The 19,953-nt window shown below is 32.5% G+C and overlaps 1 protein-coding gene across 3 annotated transcripts; it reads right to left on the bottom strand.

Annotated features, from left to right (window-relative positions):
• Positions 1-633: 633 nt before the first annotated feature.
• nfkb2 (nuclear factor of kappa light polypeptide gene enhancer in B-cells 2 (p49/p100)) lies at positions 634-18,877 on the bottom strand. 3 transcript variants are annotated; one of them, NM_001001840.3, is given in 24 exon segments: positions 634-1,254; positions 3,109-3,220; positions 4,691-4,854; positions 4,940-5,021; positions 5,114-5,319; positions 6,415-6,517; positions 7,030-7,199; positions 7,298-7,505; positions 7,677-7,791; positions 8,008-8,143; positions 8,529-8,687; positions 8,791-8,928; positions 10,200-10,338; positions 10,576-10,658; positions 10,752-10,856; positions 11,999-12,157; positions 12,268-12,380; positions 12,499-12,650; positions 14,212-14,310; positions 14,504-14,544; positions 14,654-14,741; positions 16,040-16,082; positions 18,155-18,210; positions 18,667-18,846. In NM_001001840.3, coding segments are annotated over 23 exon segments (2,709 nt in total). In that variant the 5' UTR covers positions 18,172-18,210; positions 18,667-18,846; the 3' UTR covers positions 634-1,177.
• Between the last annotated feature and the right edge of the window lie 1,076 nt (positions 18,878-19,953).

The raw sequence follows: 19,953 nt of genomic DNA, 5'->3' as shown, positions 1-19,953 counted from the left end.
TGTATATTTATATTTTAAATAAATATTAAAATAAGTTTGGGGTTACTCTGATTAAAAAAACAAAACAAAAAAATCAAAGGCTGCTGTTATTGGAGCAAAAATACAGTAAAACTGATATGGCATAATTTAGTGAATTAATATCATTAAAATTAAAAATAACAATTTTTATATATTCTAAAACGCAATTTAGGAAAATGGTCCATTTTAGTTCACCATAAATGTTTTACAGCATTACGGACAGTAGTCTTTTAACAACATTCCAAATACATAATATGTTTAATAAATAATGTTCATTAACTTAGCAAAAAAATTAACTAAAAACAGTAATGAAGTGAAATATTATTACAATTTAAAATACAATTTTAAATTTTTTGGCCATTTTTTTATTCACACAGGCTGCATTTATTTGAGCAAAAATACAGAAAAAAACAGTAACAGTGACATATTAAAATTTAAAATAACTTAATACATTTGAAATATTTTGCTAATGCAAAGCTGAATTTGAATTAGTCAATAGTCTACTTTTCAGTGTGACCCGTCCAGAAATCATTATAAGATGATGAATGGATGCTTAAAACAATCATCACAATGAATGAATGTATCGATTTCCCAAAATTCAGTCTAAAAACAAAGAATGATGAAATATCTTTAATAAAACAAACTTATTTATTTCTGCATCCAAGAAACACACAACTGCAACATAAAAATGTACATAAATAAACAGCATAAGTCTTTAGATGTATCAGAAAATATTCTTAAGTTTGCATATCATATCAAACGACAGCTGACAAGAATTATTCATATCAGTACATTCTACAAACATGTTAAGGTTACAGCTGTGCTAAAAAACGACAGTCGCATTATTGTTAAATTACCGTGAAGTCAGATGGGTTTTGTTGCTCATGTGGGGATAAGATACAAGCACTGAAATGCCTGCAGAAAAGCAGCTTCACTCCATACCGCAGAGATTTGAGAATCTTAAAGCAACCGATTCCTGTCATGTCTTATTGTTATGTAATACCATTGAGAGATTTTGACCTCAAAACTGCTCTTTTCAATCCTTTCTCTGGTGTGCTGCATTTCCTATTTGAGATGATGTACAGTCCAACGGTTTGCACCTGAAGAACCAGTAAACTAATAAAGTGCTAAGTTGTCCTTATTGAATGGATACTGATGATCAGTGATTGCCCACTGCAGGATTTGCCATCTCCTCTCCAATAGACTGACTGCCGAAGCCACTGTCCTCTGTGGAGTCTAGTAAAAAAAAAAAGAAAGAGGCCTTTGATTATTATCACACCTCACTTTAATCACCAGGTATGTGCAAACATAAGAGGTGTGTCTCAATTTACGTACTTATACACTATTCTACACCATGTACACTACCTCACAAAAGTCTTGTCACCAAGTTTTTGAAATTACACATGATAACTTGACTTCTAGTTGATCACTTGGTATCAGAAGTGGCTTATATGAAAGGCAAAGTCCTCTAGATTACGCTTATTTAACCAAAATAAAATTGTGCCATGTGCCATGATTTTTAATTAATTCTTAGACAAATGTCTTGTCACTCAACAGTTCATCAAGATTCTTTGGATCTATTTTCAATGCCTCCTCCATTTTTCCCCAGACATGCTCATTAAAGTTCATTTCTGGTGACTGGGCAGGCCAATCCGGAGCACCTTGACCTTCTTTGTTTTCAGGAACTTTAATGTGGAGGCTGAAGAATGAGGAGCGCTATCCTGTTGAAGAATTTGCCCTCTCCTGTGGTTTGTAATATAATGGGCAGCACAGATGTCTTGATACCTCAGGCTGTTGATGTTGCCATCCTCTGTGCAGATCTCTTGCATGCCCCCATACTGAATGTAACCCCAAATCATGATTTTCCCTTCACCAAACTTGACTGATTTCTGTGAGAATCTTGGGTCCATGCAGGTTCCAATAGGTCTTCTGCAGTATTTGTGATGATTAAGATGCAGTTCAATGGAGGAATCATTGGAAAGATCTAACTTCTAGTGGATCATTTGGAAAAGTGGCAGAAGTCAAGTTATTATTTGTTGCTCTAACAATTGGGATTGATGACAAGACTTTTGTCAGGTAGTGTAATATAAATAGTGAAGTAGTGCATTTACAGCATAAATTCTATAAGGAATAAATGCAATTGAAATACCTGGATGATGCATTTATTTAACTGAATAAAAGAAGTGTGTAAAGTTGAACACTTTATGCGTTCAACAGTCTAAATATTCTGACGGTGCAAAAGAAATCTTGATTTTTAAAAATGATCATAGATTATTGGATTATTATTGCTCACTTTTTAGATGAGTTTGTAGCATTTACAGTCTTTTCTGATTGCTTTATTTAAAGAGATATAGTATATATTTTTCTGTAAATAAGGTTGATATTACACCTATAAACAGTGTGCTCGTTTTTTGATTATTTTAGAACTTCTGATTCAGGCGCCTATTGGGGACATGACTAGGGAACAATAAACGGTAGAAAACGATTAAATTTCTTGCTCTAAAAACAAAGTTGTTCATAAATATAGATAGAAAGAAGAAGAATATCATAAGAAAATATCAGTTTGCAACATGAAGCAGCAGATCGAGCTCTTTTTAACCTCTAAAAATCAATAGAAGTGCATGAAAAGTCTTATAGTCAAATCTCAAGCCACAAAATTCCAATAGCTGTGCTCACTCGTACGTGAAGAATAAGGTCAATACCATGGTAGAATGTACAAAGTAAAAACCAAGTAAAAACAAAGTCCTCAAAATAATGAAAAAAGCAATAGAATACAATATACAAATCAAACTGCTGTATGCTTCTTCACTGAAAGAACTGAACTTAATTTGCTTCTTATTAAAGCCACAAAAGATGCACAAACCAGCACAAGTTTTCTTTTGTGCCTTAAGGATGTTATGAATGTATGTATGGCTTAAAGACAATTGTGTGTGTGTGTGTGTGTGTGTGTACACAATTATAGGGTGGTAGCAATAAGATGGATTTGGCTTGAGGAAACAATATGCTCCGATATTCGAGTGCACAGAGATCTGTCTGATTTAGAAGTGTTAAAGTGTTTAGTTTGTTACATGTGTTGATTTGTGTGTGTACCTGAGCTCTGTTTGTCTTCTCTGGGTTGACTATCTCTCAGCAGCCTCACTCCTTCCCTCACACCCAGAGCCTGCAGCGCCTCCACCAGGCCATCCACAGGACCACCACTCAACTGAAAACATACACAAATACCCTTAGTAAAGCATTTAGATCAGACGACAGCAGACAGAGGATGTGTGAATTCAAAATATACTAAAAGGTATAACCTAATAAATACAGCCTACAGATTTATTTTCATATGTACATGTAGTTGCTTTAAGTAATTCATTGTGTTTTTTTTAAATGTTCATCTAGTAGCTTAAAATAATGTACCAGTTTTGTGAAAAAAAAACTGTAAAATACAACCTTAAAGTGAGTTTATATTTTGCAAATCTGACTTGATATAATTTTTTTCTTCTTTTTTTCTAAGAAAAGCAATGCACACATGATTTGTTAGTTTATCATGAATTTTGCGATAAAATCTCACAAATATTCTGACTTCTTCTCAGAATTGTTCTTATCTCACAATTTTGAGAAAAACTCTTCCATTTCCACTTTTCTTCTCAGGATTGTTTTAAGATCTTACATTTCTAATAAAAAGTAATAAAAGGAACACACAATTTAGATTTTTTATGCCATTTTGAAATTATCTCCTCCCACAATTTTAAGTATTTTTCACTGTATTGCGTTTAACTTTTTTTTTTCCAAAAATCTGCAATAAATAAATTTCATATTTTGAATGTATCCTTTTCAAAGTGGACCGACAATTCTGAGAAAAAGTTAGACTTGTGAAATGGGAACAAGCTCCCATGACCTCATTCTTAATTACATGTTTGAAACAAAAATAATACCACATGTAAAGATTATTATGCATAATTTATAAACAAATTCTACATTTATTTATTAACTTATTGCATATTATTTATACATTTAGTAGTTAAATGGTGAGTAAAGAAATGTTAACACTACAGTGCTCAGCATATATTTAGTGCATTTGAACAAAGCAGATTTAATAAGCCAATATATTTAGTAAAATAATATTTGAGTCACCAAAAATCTATAGAAATAGAAAGATAATATATTTAAATTCAAGTAAAGTATTGCAAAACATTTTTCATTTCTCTTCATTTTCCTCTTGTTAAAACTTGTATTTAACATATCCCTGACATACTGTTGAAATTTGGGTGTACTCACTTTTGAACCGGTAAGTTATTTCATTAGACTAGCTCCAGATTTAGCTTCAGTAGTGACTAAACTAATGTATTTGCACAAATATAAAATTGCATAGCATCCTATAGAAAATATTTATACATATAATAGATAGATTTGTAAAGGGTGTACTCATTTATGCTGAGCACTGTACACTAAACAGCAATTTGTGTACTTGTGCACTATTCTATGCTGCTTTTAAGCATAAATTATATACCCAGACAGTGGGAGGCGGCATTAAGAATAACAGTGTGTAACTACTTAGTTTATATAGCATATGTTATTTGGAACAAAACATATGTTGTCTCTACCAGTGCATAAAACTACACAGGAACATTTTGATAATGGTGATTTTGTCTATCCTGCAATCCGTTTACCAATAACAGTATCTTACCTGATAGCTTTCAAGAAGCTTCTGACAGGGTGAAGCGCTGTCCTGGTACAGATGGGTGAGTGTCAGCATACCCAGTTTTTCAGCCAGTTCCCTCCAAGGTACATCGTCATGAATTAGAATCCCACACAGCTTGCTCAGCACCTCGTTGTCCAAATCCTGGTTCACTGCAGCAAGACAAGTCCATATCAGCCACATATGCTAGAAGCATGAGCATGTGAGCACATATAGAATGCTATCTGAGTGTATTACCTTCTTCTGTGCTTATTTTGGTCCTCTTAGGGCTGAGCGAATTGGGCTTGGGGCCTTTCCTGCCATCTAATAAATCTCTAACCTATGGAAGACGATAGAGATTTAAAGGTTAAACCTGTGACATGCATTTAGTCATCCACCTGCCCACTGTATGATAAATACGTTAATGCAAACCTTTTGGGATTTGGCCAGGTCAAAGGGAGTGTGTCCAGCAGCAGGTCTCTTCCGTGGGTTAAACACTCCTCTCTCGGATGATATCGACAAGCAGTGAACTTGCTGAACCATGTCTTCTGAAAGCTTCTTCTCGCTCTCTTCATCTTCATCTGAGGAAGACGAGCTCAGGAAAAGAGGCTCGTCATTCTCTATGCGTTTATCAGCACCTGAAACAAAGACGACAATATTTGACTGATTTTAAACTTTATGTTTCTTACAGATATGATTCAGCATTATTTACAAAAAATGACAAATACAGATGCAAATTTGAGTGTGAAAAACTTCAACAATTTTTTATCAGCGCTGCTTTTAATTCTATTATTGCTTTATGGATATTGGTATCGGCAAATAAATGATGATTTATTTCATTGCAGATGTGTGCTACTGGCCTTCCACATGATGTGATGAGATTCACGCTGCAGATCCACACTTAAAGAGTTTAAAGGATTGGGAAGGCAAGATGCTGGCAGTGCGAGTTTTTCAACGTGATATAATATGGATCTCATAATAGTAATTTGGTCACACTTTACAATAAGGTTCATTAGTTAATGTTAATTAATGCATTTACTAACATGAACAAACAATGAACAATACATTTACTATTGTATTTGTTCATGTTAGTTAACGTTAGATAATGAAAATACAGTAGTTCATTGTTAGTTCATGTTACCTCATGGTACATTAACTAATGTTAACAATCATGGACTTGGATGTTAATAATGCACTAGTAAATGTTCAATTATGATTAATAAATGCTGTACATGTGTTGTTTATGATTAGTTAATGTTAGTAAATGCATTAACTAATGAACCTTATTGTAAAGTGTTACCAGTAATTTGTAAATAACAGAAAAATCTAGACATTTCCTTGGTTTGTTTTTGCAGTTAAAGTTTTAAAATAAAATCAATAGTCCACTACACCATTCAGTTTGGTCTCTGTAGTCAAGCTTAAAAACATTAATAACAACATTTCTATTCATTTGCCTATATATACTGGGTATTGGTTTCTGCATAATATTAAGAGTATTGTATTGACCAGTATTTCAATTTCTGAGCATCCTTATTTTTTCACCATTAAGATTTTTTTAAAAGTGTGTTTAAGACTTTTATAACTACAACCTCATGAGTGTATATAAAAAGATTTAATACCATAACAACATGAGTTTGTTATTGATCAGTAGGCACTGGTATCTAGGCCTTCACAGATGTGGAAGTATCTGATATTTGAATTACATTCATAAAAAAAGGAAGTTTGTAAAATACCTGCAGCGATCAGCATGGAGCAGAGATGTGGAGAGCCCTGACTGGCAGCTAAATGAAGAGGACTGTTGCCCCCGTAGGTACAGGCATTCACATCAGCCTTCAGCTGTAACAGAACAAACATTTAACTTTGAGAACAAAACATTGGTGGTGGCTGTTTTCTGTACTAAATATAGGAGAACATTAGCCGTGTACTGAATCTTATAAAAATTTGCATAAAAATGAAAAAGAAAATCCCCAAATGCAAATTAGGCCTGTTTCCAGAGCTGTACCAAAATGTGAGGTCAGTAAATGTTCTTTAAGAAAATTTTGATTTAGCAGGGAAGCATGACATTATCAATTAACATACATTGCAAACGTTTCTATTTCAAATTAATGTTGCTCCTTTGAATTTTATAATGATTAGAGTAAAACTCAAAAATATTAAACAGGACAGTTGTTTTCAACATTGAAGGTAATTTTAAGAAATATTTATTTTAAGAGCTTTTAACAACATTTATTGTACTATACACATTTTCTACTTGGTAAACTGGACTTGTAATAGTAGTATAACAAGTACAATTAAATGTAACTGTGACCACAGGACTATGAGAAATCTTAACGGTCCAACATCTTTACCTCAGTGATGAGATTACAGGCCAGTTTCAACAGGTTGTCCCTCACTGCCAGGTGCAGTGCAGTGCAGCCACTTTTCTGCTCTGGCATGTTAATCTTTGCTCCTGCTTCTACCAGCAATCGCAAACAACGCTCTCCATCTTTCTTCACAGCGAGATGGACTGGATACTGACCTGTAAACAGTGAAAAAAAAAAAAAAACTTAATATGTGCTGTAAAATTCCATGCAACCATAAGTGACATTTTAACAGAAGGTGTGTGTCTCGTCTCACCTGTGAAGTCAGCACTGTTTATTAAATGGGAGTGATGCTCTCCTAGCAGGCTCAGGACCAGTCTTAGTATGACATCATCACCAGTATGTGCGGCCAAGTGAAGCACTGTCCGGCCCTCTCGGTCCAGCAGACTCGGGTCTGCACCCGATTTCATCAACATCTCTACTAACTTGGGTTGCTTGGTGATCACAGCCAGATGCAGAGGAGCCTGGAGATGAAAGAAAATAGAATGTAAAAAAAAATAATAATAATAAAATGCTACATACATATATGTATGTATGTATGTATTTACATGAATATATAACATATGAATAATAAAATAAAATCATCAGATTATGCATTTTAAAAGTATTTCTACAATATATTTATTGTAAATTACCTGACTGAGCTTGTTGAGTTTGTTAAAGAACTTCTGCTGTGGGCTGCTGTTCAAGGCCTTAATAAGCTGTTCCGCCACAACAGTTTTCTGGTGAATAATGGCCAAGTGAAGAGGCCTATTGGAAATTAAATATAATAGTTTAAAACAAACTCTAATTACTAAAGTACAAATGTATATTCAAATTAAACTCACTATATTGTAACAATTGACTTTAGATGCATTTAGCAGATAAATTAATCCAAAACAGCAAACTTTACTTTAATATAAATCAAGATATTAAATCACAGAGAGCATATACAAGCTAAAAAGCAGAGATGTGGAAAAGACATACGTGTCTCCGTTCTCATCTTGCACTCCACACAGATGTCTCTGCAGCGCCAGCAGGGGGCGCGCATCACCTGTGCTGCTGTACTGTAATAAAGCACGAGCATTGCATTTTGCCGCCAAATTAGCACGATTGTGTAGAGCTGTGAGTGAAAACAACAGGAAGGAAACATGCATGACTGAACACCACAAATGTCTTGAGTTTAAAAGTATACTTCACCTAAAAATCTAAATTCTATCACCATTTGTTCATCCTCAACCTGAGTTTTTTTTTCTGTTGAAAACAAAGAAAGACATACCGAAGAAGGCTAAAAAAGCAGCCAATGACTTCTATGGGATTTTTTTGTTTCCACTATGAATGTCAATGGCTGTTTTCCACCCCAACATTCTTCAGAATATCTTGTTTTGTGTTCAACAGAAGAAAGAAATTTATACATTGAACCACTTGAGTGTGAGTAAATGGTGAGGAAACATGAATATGTGGGTAAAGCATTACTTTAATGATAGCTGAAATAAAATGACACTCACCAATCTGAATGAGCTGTTGTCGTATTTGTGAGTTCGACTGAGACTGTGTGTTTGCTCCATCAGTTTGAGGAGGGGAGTCAGACATTTGTGCACCCCCACCAAATCCTCCACATCCACCAACAAAAAAACTTGAATTATCCATCGGATTAAAAGGGAAACCTGCAGGCATCAAAAGATAAATATATGAGCACTACTGCTGAAAGATAAAATAATGAATTGAACTGAAAACCTGCATAGCCTTCGAGTTTGTGGAATGTCTCACCTCCTCCCATTCCTCCTCCTCCTCCTGTTCCAGATCCAGGTCCTCCAAACCCCCCTGCTCCACCCTGGGGTCCTCCACGCCAGCCACCATAATGATCTGGAAGAGCCTTCATCCTCTTCCTCTGAACCTCTTCTTTGTCTAGGAAGTGGACAGGAGACAAATTGTCATTGGATAGATCAATAATGCACAGTACTGTGCAAAAAACTGTGGTAATAAAAATGTATAATTTAACAGTCCAGGGTTATTTAAAGGGATAGTTCACCTAAAAATGATTATTCTGTCATTTCCTCACTCTTAACCTATTCCAATCTAGTTTGATTTTGTTGTTCTGTTGAACATATAAGAAGATATTTTGAAGAATGTTGGGAACTGGTATCCATGGAGGTCCACAGTAGGAAAAACATATACTATGAAAGTCGATGGTTACTGATTTACAACATTCTTATAAATATCTTATTTTGTGTTCAACAGAAGAAAGAAACTCAAACAGGTTTGAAGCAAGTCAAGGGCAAGTAATTGATGACAGATTTTTCATTTTTGGGGGAACAGTCCCATTAATTGACGCTTTCGGCTTTAAACTGATCAAAAATGACATTATGAAAGGTTACATAAAGACATTTTGCACAACTGATTTCTATAAGTATGATAATAATAATGAGAAATGTTTCTTGAGCAGCAAATCTGATACTGAAGATTTAATGAGTAAAGTCTGCTGAAAATTCAGAAAAGAATAAATTACATTTTAAAATAGACATAAACCAACTCAAAATCAAAAGACAAACATGCTATATGATATGTTCTGCAGCACTACTCACACCTTTCTAACACATGTGAGAAGTGGTGGTAGTACTAATAATAGTAACTATAATAATAATAATAATAATAATAATAACAGTAAATCAATAACCTATAGGAAAAAATAATAACAGCCATAATAAGAGCAACGGCAAAAAAGAAGCCATAAAGAATACATCACATGGTAACTTAATATAAATGAAATGTTAATAAGAAAATAAAGGCTTAAAAGAAAGCATTCAAAGAGTAACACATTGGAAGGAAGAAAAAGAAGGGAACTAAAGGTTACCAAGAGCTACACACTGAAAGGAATAAAAAGGGAAACTAAAACATATAAAGATCTTAATAATAGAAGTGATCACAAAAAGTTATTTTAAGTTTTAATATATTTTAAAACATACTACTATATTAGGTTTTATTAGGTGTAGATTTGATCAAATAAACCAGTGAGCATTTGTGGTGTCTGTAAAATTAAGTTTAGGTGGTAAAACCTAAATGTTGAAAAAAAAAAAGACTCTTGTGCTCACCAAAATGTAATTTAAATAAATGAAATGTATATTTTAATTCTCAGAGATGGGATTTAAATACAAATAGTATTGAACAGCACTACTAACCTTGATTGTGTGGGACATATGTGAACTGCTTTGGTTCGCTACAGTCGCCGCCCTTCTTTCTCTTAAGCTGCAGAAACACTGTGACAGGTCGATCGATGTTGGTGCAGCGGTACGGAGGCGTCTTAAACACGATCGCATACTGACAGACACACACACACAAAACACTGTTTAAGTAAAGGTTGGATCTAAAAGTAATCAACATTTGATGTGGATCAAAAAACTTTTTCAAAATTGCCCTAAGACAAGATTGGGTGTCGTTGTATAGTTTAAGTAGGACTTTGATAAAAGGGTTTGATCCACTTTAAACATTCACTACTATATATATTTATATATATAAACTCAATCCAAAATAAATGCATTAATTTGTAAAACACACCTGTTTGTGGACATCAGTGGGGGAAAAGTCTCCTAATGCCTCCCATTCATCTTCCTCCTCATAAAAGCGGATGTCAATATCATCTGGAGAACAAAGGAGCAGAAACAGCATTTGATCTAAACTGTTGTAGAATATCTTAGTAAAATGATCATAATCACAATAAAAAAGCTAATAACCTTTTTGAACTTTATCACAGAGCAGAAAGACCTCTTCTCCTCCCAGCACTGACCCAGAGGTTTTATCCATACGAGAGATCTTCAGATTGGAAGCGTTTGGTGATTCTGGGTAAAGAGCAACACATTTTACATTATTTTATGACAAGATTATCAAGACATTTTTTTTACCCTAAACTGTTCTTGTTAAAAATTTTAGAGGGAGCAAGATTAAGAGTAAGATTCATCTTCACCATATATTTGATAAATATTGTAGATACTTTATTGTTGAGGTCTTAAATAAACATTTATAAACAAATAAAAAATTTATTAAACAAATTTAGTAAATTCATTTGCAATATAATTTTCAGCATAATTACTCCAGTCTTTAGTGTCACAGGATCATTCAGAAATTGTTTTGATACTTATTATTACTCTGTAATGAATATTTATAAACATAAAATTATTTAACATCTATTCTTATTTGTTCTACAAACAGCTGTATTGCTCAATATGTTTGAGGAAACTTTAATACATTTTGTGATATAAATAAAATATTAATGTCAGAATATTGTGTTTACTAGCATTTCTTTTATCAATTTAATGCACCTTTTTATTATTATTTTTTATTCACTAACTAATTTATAATGGTCAATCTTAAAATTATATATTTTATGTTCCACGAGGCCTAATTAGATTACATTTCATATTTATAATGTATACTTTAGCAGAAAAAAATAAATTAAAATAAAAACTAAAGAAATTAATTATATTAATAATGATGTTATAATAAACTAAACAAAGAACAACATGGAAATTACAAAAAATAATAGAAACTGTACAGGATTTAGTACATACTGCTGATAAATAAAAGGCTACTTTAATATATTCATAAAATGTATGATATACAGTTCAAGTCAGATTTATTAGCCCTCCTGTGATTTTATTTTCTTTTTTAAATATTTCCCAAATGACGTTTAACAGAGCAAGGAAATTTTCAAATCTTCAAATGTCACTTTAAGCTGTATACAAGTGTCTTGTATAATATCTAGTCAAATATTATTTACTGTCATCATGGCAAAGATAAAATAAATCAGTCATTAGAAATGAGTTATTAAAACTATTATATTTAGAAATGTGTTGAAAAAATCTTCTCTCTGTAAACAGAAATTGGGGAAAAAATAAACAAGCTAATAATCCTGTCTTCAACTGTATATGAACTTTTCTCTCTTTTTTATTTTACTGTGTAGTTTTCGTGTAGCAGGACTTACTGCTGTCATATATAGGATTGGACACAACAGGCTTCAATGCTCTGGTGTAACTCCCATTGCTGTCCTGCAGGTAGGCAGTGAACTTTAAACGTACAATGTTCAGATCCATGTTTTTGCCTAACTCTTTGGCTTCTTGCATAAGAGCATTTTCCTCTGCATCTGCAAGAGTGAGAAAACAAGAAACATTACATCAGAAGAAGACACAAGCAGCAAAAAGACAATTCAATAGTTATCGTATATATATATATACGATATAGTATAACTCTCACCACTAAACTTATATCCAGGCCCTTTCACCTTCCTCTTCTCTTCTTTCAGCCTTTTCGTTAAGACTTCTACCACTCCTCTCTTTGTGACATGCAGGATGCCTAAGTTACTGAATCTAGGCACAGATTGCACAATAAACACACAAACAGCACATGACAAAGTTGCACAGACAATCTAGCTTAATCATAATAACAAGGAAAAAGATCATACGAGCAGTAATCGCGTTCACTCACTGTGCTGTGAAATCACTAGGCCCGACATCAACACTGCAGACCCCGCTTTCATTACAGTGTCGACCCACAAGGCTGTGTGCGTGAACTCGTGGAGGGTCTGTGTGTGTCACCAGCTGAACCTCCACACGAGCATTGCCCACAAAGTTTAACACCTGTAGATAACAGTCAAAACGTTATAATATCAGCAAGACTTTATATATTAAAGTGAATTCCGCTCACTATGTAGGGCTGTGCAATTTGACGATGTGTAGTATGGACAAAATAAAAATAGTTTATCGTTTCATATTATGCTCTATTATTTTGTGATGTCACTAAATATGTTGTTTATTGTTAAACTATTTCATAATTTATGCGAGCGCAATATTAAATGATAATGCAGTCAGAAACATGAATAACAGCATCATGGGAAAGATGCATGCTTGTTTGTTGTTAAGCAACACCAAAACAGATTGACAGAATACATGGAGTATAGTCAGTAACAATATACACATAAATAAGGAGGAAAAAAAGAGCTAACGAAAAAATAGTAAATAAATAAATAAATAAATTAAATAAAATTGTTTAGAAAAAAACATAATGGGCACATATAAAAGTATGGATATAGTATTTAAAGCTAGTACATAAAAAAGATGATAATAATAATAATAATAATAATAATAATAATAATAATAAGAAGAAGAAGAAGAAGAAGAAGAAGAAGAAGAATGTTGACAAATAAAGTAGTGGGTGTAGGGAACAGAGGAGCAGTGATAGCTTTAATAATAAGATTAATATTAATAAAATAATAATAATATTAATAATAGGAATAATAATAATAATTATTATTATTATAGTAAAGTATGTATTACAGTGATACATTTTGAATTGTATTAAGTGTTATGTTTTTATAATGAACTTGTAATCTTTAGTTTGTGAATAATTGTAATATTTATTTTAGATTTTTTACATTTTAATCAAACATTTAAACATTTAAAAAAGGTGAGAAATATGATCATATGTGAATCAGTACATAGTCCTTTACATGTGGTCAATTTATGACCTATTAATTGATTGATTTACAGAAATGGTACCATATTGTAATATTTATTTGATCAAATATAAAATAAAATCTTATAAGTTTGGATTATTACAACAACAACAACAACAAAAGGAAGGTAATTATTATTACTCCACTATTCAGTGTCACAAGATACTTCAGAAGTATTCATTGCTACTCAATCATTAATAGTCATATATAACTATTGTACTTTGTCCTGCTTCATAGTTTTGTGGAAACTGATTTAATTGACTATTGAAAATTCACTTTTAAAATTTAGAGTGCAAAATAATATTATTTATTTAAACAAACAATGTGTTTTTTAATATATATTTAACATCATAATTAACACATTTAAAAAACTCCCCTCTCTTAACTTTAGCACTTAATTCTTTGAGCACAAACAGTCCCTGTATAATTAGCACTCTTGTGTGTACTGCCTTTTGTTGAATCACTAATACCTCCTTAACTGTAAGTCACATTGGACAAAAGCTTCTGCTGAATGACTAAATGTTAATGTATCATTCAATCTTATCTTTACTTTAACTCTTGTAAAATTTAAAGTATCTTAAGTTGGATAAAATTAACTACATTTTTACTGGTAGTTTTGAATGGTACCGTGTCACAAACTATGAAGTAGTCAATGTGATAATAATAATAATATTAATGATAATAACCTTGACAGTGGGATACGTCCTCCTGTTCCTTTCACTGGAGGCCCCTGGTAGGCCACCGTGGGATGGGCCCTCACATTCATAACGAAATCTGAATCCTCTCTGAAACACACAATGTTATTTACATAACACCTTCCTCACTGATAAAAAAAACTCTATTTGGGGAATTCCATTGCATACATTCTGGAATTATCCCACATTATATGCACATATAGTGACACATGCTTACAAAATGACTTGTACTGTACATTATTTGATCACTTTTAACATTTGAAGATAGTTTGGAAGGTCCCACCTGCTTTGGCTCCTCAATTATCTGTATGTAAGGGCCATCAACTGAAAAAACAAAGACAGCACTTAGCAATAAGACTTTTCTCCAATTAAATTAAAAGAACAACGCAAAGCAAGACATAAAAAGCATTAATAAAGCACGTTGTTAGCTTACCTGTCTCTTGCACAAAGGGCTCATGCTTCACCTCAAAAGCTTCAGGCATATATGGAAGATCGTCATAGGCTGAAGGAAACGTCATAGGCTGAAAATGACATGTGTACATCATCAGTATGTGAATATTGTATTTATGTGAGTATAACATACAAATATTTAGGACAAAGGTAACATGCCTTAGGATGAAAACTAACAATGCACCAGTTTTATAAAAAAGTTTGTTACGAGGATAATTCTGCTGATGTACTGTAAACTATTATGTCTATATAAAAAAACAATGTACTACAAGTAAATTTAGACAACACATCAAAAGGTATGCATAAATGAGGCATCAAAATGAAATTGCTATTATTGCAATATAGCTTGCTCATAAATGTGCAGACTGCGATTTGATCAATGTGAAACCAGTTTCAGGATGAAGTGTGGCATCGTAAAGGCATTAAATGAACGTTTCAACCTTAAACATTCACATTTATTTGACTATGACCCATCAAAATTAATGTTTTTGTTTATAAATAAATCTGATTAACAATTTTTTGGAGTGAAACATATGATGCATGTTTATGCTTTGTGTAATATATTGTGCAATAATAAACTAAATTAATTCATTTATATTCATATATTTTATTTTTACTATATTATTTCAAAATTACAAAAACAACATGAAAGCTACACACTAAATTAAACATAATTTTGCTCAAATTCTCCAATAAACTATTCCAGTACTCTACTGATTTCTATAATAATAATAATAATAATAATAATAATAATAATAATAATAACAATAATAATAATAATAATAATACAATTTCTATAATCTATAACTTCCCAATAAAACATTCTTCAAAAATTGCCTTTCAAATCTTTAATATTATGGCATTGAAATTCTTTACATTAAAGTTTTTCCAGTTTTTTAAAATTATTATTATTTTCTATTTAAGTAAACTAAAATTAATAATAATAATAATATTAATAATTATTATAATAATTCCACCAACTCTGGAATGATTATTTCCAAATAACACTATTGATTGTGAAAATTCCTGTATTTTTATAGCAGAAAACTATAAAACTATAAAACAGTGTCAGTTGATTCTTATATAAAACAGTCATATAATGTGCAATATGAATATTCAAACTGAAATTTGTAAAAAACAAAATAAAGTAAAAACATTTTAAATATAATTTTAATAAATTATGGATATTTTTAAAATTTCTAACAAAATCCTAATCTAAAAATATGAAATTCACCATTAAAAATTAAACCAGTTTAGATTGATACCAATTTTATAATCAACATAATTCTCATCCACAGCACATCACAAGTATATCTAAATGCAAAACATGTAGTAAGGAAACTACAGTAAAAGACAAAATGTGGCTCACCTCATTGACCACAAATCCAATTTGATAATGTGTATCATCCATCCTGTAATGTGGAAAAACAGAAAACTGTTGTTGAGACTGTCTCACACAGACACCAATCCAGAATTGCTAAAAACCCACAAGGCCCGTCGCTAAAATAGTCAGTGTGCTGAATCAAAACATCAACTGAGCTGCAAACCCCGACACATGCATTTCATTTCCCCAGTTTTTCCCCCACGGCAGTGATGTGACCTACACAGAAAAAGACAGACGCTTACCCTGTCTGACAAACAAATGTAGAGACAGAAGCTCTCGGTTTTACACAAAGGGCTCAAAAAAACTGAGTTTGTTTCACTTTCTCGGATATGTGCATTATGTCTCCCTCCCTCTCTCTGGCTCGCTTGATTGCTACTTCCAGGAAGTAAAGCAGTGAAAAAAACAGAGGAAAGCCCCCAGAATACCAGCTCACTACTGCCACTAATGTCAAATTCAGAGAAATGCAGGTACAAGAATATTCACATGCTGACATCAACCTTCTCAAATCTGAATTTCCTCAACTTTCCAAATGCTCTTTTAATTCCCTTCCTTTCTTTTGAGGTACTTTTGAAACAAAATTCCTATGATTACCTTTTTCAGCCTTATTTTGTTGAAGAAAATCCAAAAATCCACCTATCTGTAATTTACTGAAAATACACAGATTTCTCATTAGGACAATCTGCGGAACTGACTTAGACTGAACTGTTAATGGGGTGAAAGTCAGGGACTGCCCCCCATCTGTTAGTCAGCCACAAATCTTTTCAAGCACTTCCTCTGTAAATCAAATAGAAATTCTGATGAAGATCTAAAAAATGATCCTTTTAACACATGACAGAAATAAAGTTACACCTCATTACACTTGATAGCATGATTGCACAAGTTTTTTCTAAGCCTGCCACTGACAGGAATGAGGAAGTGTCCATGTCCATCTCTTTAGGATGAGTTGTACCAAGACTGCACTACAATACTAGATACTCTTCACGTACAACCATGGGAAAACTAGCGAAGTAAACTGTGAATTTTCCTTCTGAGGTGTCAGGGCTCAGTTTGAGTTAAACTGTGAGTTTTGACGTCAGAAAAAAGAGAGTAAAACTCTACTGGATCATAACCACATCCTGTCCTTCTTCTTTGAAATGATAGCATCTTCACTTGTCAAACAACCCCTAAATTACAATAACGTCAAATATGAACAACAGGTAAATTCATAAAGAAAATATGTAAAAGTGAGACAATGTTACATTTACAGTAAGGTTAACCATTTGGGGTGATCAGAAATAATTCAAAGCAACAACTATTTAAAAAAAGGTCAATAATAGGTAAATAAAATGACAATAACATTTAGTCTAAAGCAGAAGACAAATTCTCAATGTTAAAATGGTTTTGACATAAAACAACAAAGACCTGATGTCCACCAAGGGGCCTCAGTAAATTGCCTAGAATGACTACAAAATGGTTTGAAATGAATACTTTTTACATAATCCAACTGAATAAAATACTAACAACAATATTAATTAATTAAAATATATATGTAAACCGACATCTAATTACTTTTTTTAATTAAACATAGAAAGTTTTGGAATAAGAAAAAGGTATTTTAGTCTGTTATTTTACTGTTATTTACTGACACTCAAATAAAAAAAGTGTCTCATGGACAAAACACATTCTAATGTTCTTAACATTAAAGACCTTCCCATAATCTTTTAAATAGACACAATATATATATATATATATATATATATATATATATATATATATATATATATATATATATATATATATAAAATAAAAAAAAACTGTTTCAACTGTTCCATACATGATGTTGAATGGCAATTCAATAGTAATGGTTAATTGTTGTATCTAAACCCCCTATTTATTTACATATTGCAAATACATCTGTTTCGACATGTAAAATAGTCTACAAATGTAATAACCTTTGATAAAAACCTTTAATAATTTAAAGCATGCATAGTCTCATGACCAAGTGAGCTGCCAGCATTTATGACCATCTAAACGATGAAATGGCCAGCCATGCCCAATAAAAGGCTGCATATGTTGACAGCTCAAAAGAAAATGAAACAGCTATAGTGGATAAAACTGTACCTTAGTGCTCCAGCCATTCTGTGCTCTCCAGGATCATCCGAACCGAACCTGGGCTCCTGTCAGACCGAAAAAGATGGATCTGATGAGTGATTACACGCTGTATGATGGGGTTGTGATTCCCCTGCAAGTCAGATCCAAAAAGTACATCTGACTTTTGATGGGAATTTCCCACAGACTAACACGAACAGCAGTAAAACATATGGGACAAATCTTGTGCAGTACTCAAAACACATAACTGATATTACTAACCATTGTTGTATAATTGTTAATTATGCATTTGCAGTATCACTGTAACGTTAGCTATACCTTCGACATCATATGAACTGTACAGCATCTCTGCATTGTAACGTTTTCAAAACAAGCTTAAAATAGATGCACTAAGAAACTAAATCCTTATTTCCAAAACAGAAAGTAGACTATTTTCATGCTGTTTAAAAAGAGGCATGCTCTACAACAAAAATCTACGGTACTAATGCAAATATATATTTGGCATGATTGCATATCAAACTAACCTTGCGTCTTGTTTACTAGTTGTCGGGTTGTTTTTACAAGTCGTCGAGTCAACTAAACACTGTTAATAAATTTTCACAGGTTTGAAGACCATAAACAAAACATCGTTTATCCAGTGAATCCAGAGCATGTAATCAACGCTGTATTCGCCTGGATCCGTTCACAAATTGATCGCTCTGTTACTGTGGAAAGCCCCGACTCGGGGGGAATTCCAGTCACATGACGTGCGAGGGGAGTTTAGATTGGTTATGAGGCGGAACAGATTTGCATGTTCTTCAAAACTTCCGGCTCAAAATAGTCTATTTGCTTCTTTCATGAAATCCAGTTATGCTAAACTAAAGGTCAAAAGCAAAGTTTTGTATGATTTGACAAAAAATTCTGATGCCAATTCTGATTAGTTAATAACATTATACAACATGTTTTATACTATAATGTGTAAAAATGTTTTCATTATCGACTATCACAATACAGTCTGAGATTATACTTATTTTATATTTTCATTAACCAACATTGTGGTTTAATTACTAGAGACTAAACAGGAGCCCTTAAAACATTTGGGTGTACATAAGTAGTACACTAAAGGGCCAATATACTCACAACAAAATTCTACTATTTTAGAAGAAAAAACATGTATTTCAACCTAACATTTACACCTAAAAATAATATATAACTTTTCTGTATATGTAGTTTCAATTTGCAAATTTCAGTTCTTCTGGATTTTAAAGATTTGGGTTTGAGCAAAATGTTAATATCGGTTTCATTCTTTAACTGGCTGAACCTTCCAAATTATGTAAAGTATTATTACTTAGTGCATATTTAGAGCATCTTTTTTATCTCCAGAAAATGAAAATTGGTCAGATGACAAATGTATGCATTTGCTGTGGTAAAGATTATTTTACCAATTCATCTTCTTAAGTTAAAACATTATTATTTTGTTGTCTAAAATGTACAGTTGAAGTCAGAATTATTAGCCCCCCAGAATTATTTGCCACCCTGTTTAATTTTTCCCCAATTTCTGTTTAAGGGAGAGAAGATTTTTTGAAAACATTTCTGAACATAATAGTTTTAGTAACTCATTTCTAAAAACTTATTTATTTTATCCTTACCATGATGAGTAAATAATATTTGACTAGATCTTTTTCAAGACACTTCTATACAGCTTAAAGTGACATTTAAAGGCTTAACTAGGTTAAAAAGGTTAACTAGGCAGGTTAGGGTAATTAGGCAAGTTATTGTATAACAATGGTTTGTTCTGTAGACAATCGGAAAAAAAAATTAGCTTAAAGGGG

Source organism: Danio rerio, chromosome 13 (genome assembly GCF_049306965.1).
Source record: "Danio rerio strain Tuebingen ecotype United States chromosome 13, GRCz12tu, whole genome shotgun sequence".
Classification (NCBI taxonomy): domain Eukaryota; kingdom Metazoa; phylum Chordata; class Actinopteri; order Cypriniformes; family Danionidae; genus Danio; species Danio rerio.
The sequence above is the reverse complement of the archived record's forward strand: the minus strand, read 5'-3'. Positions and strand labels throughout refer to the sequence as shown.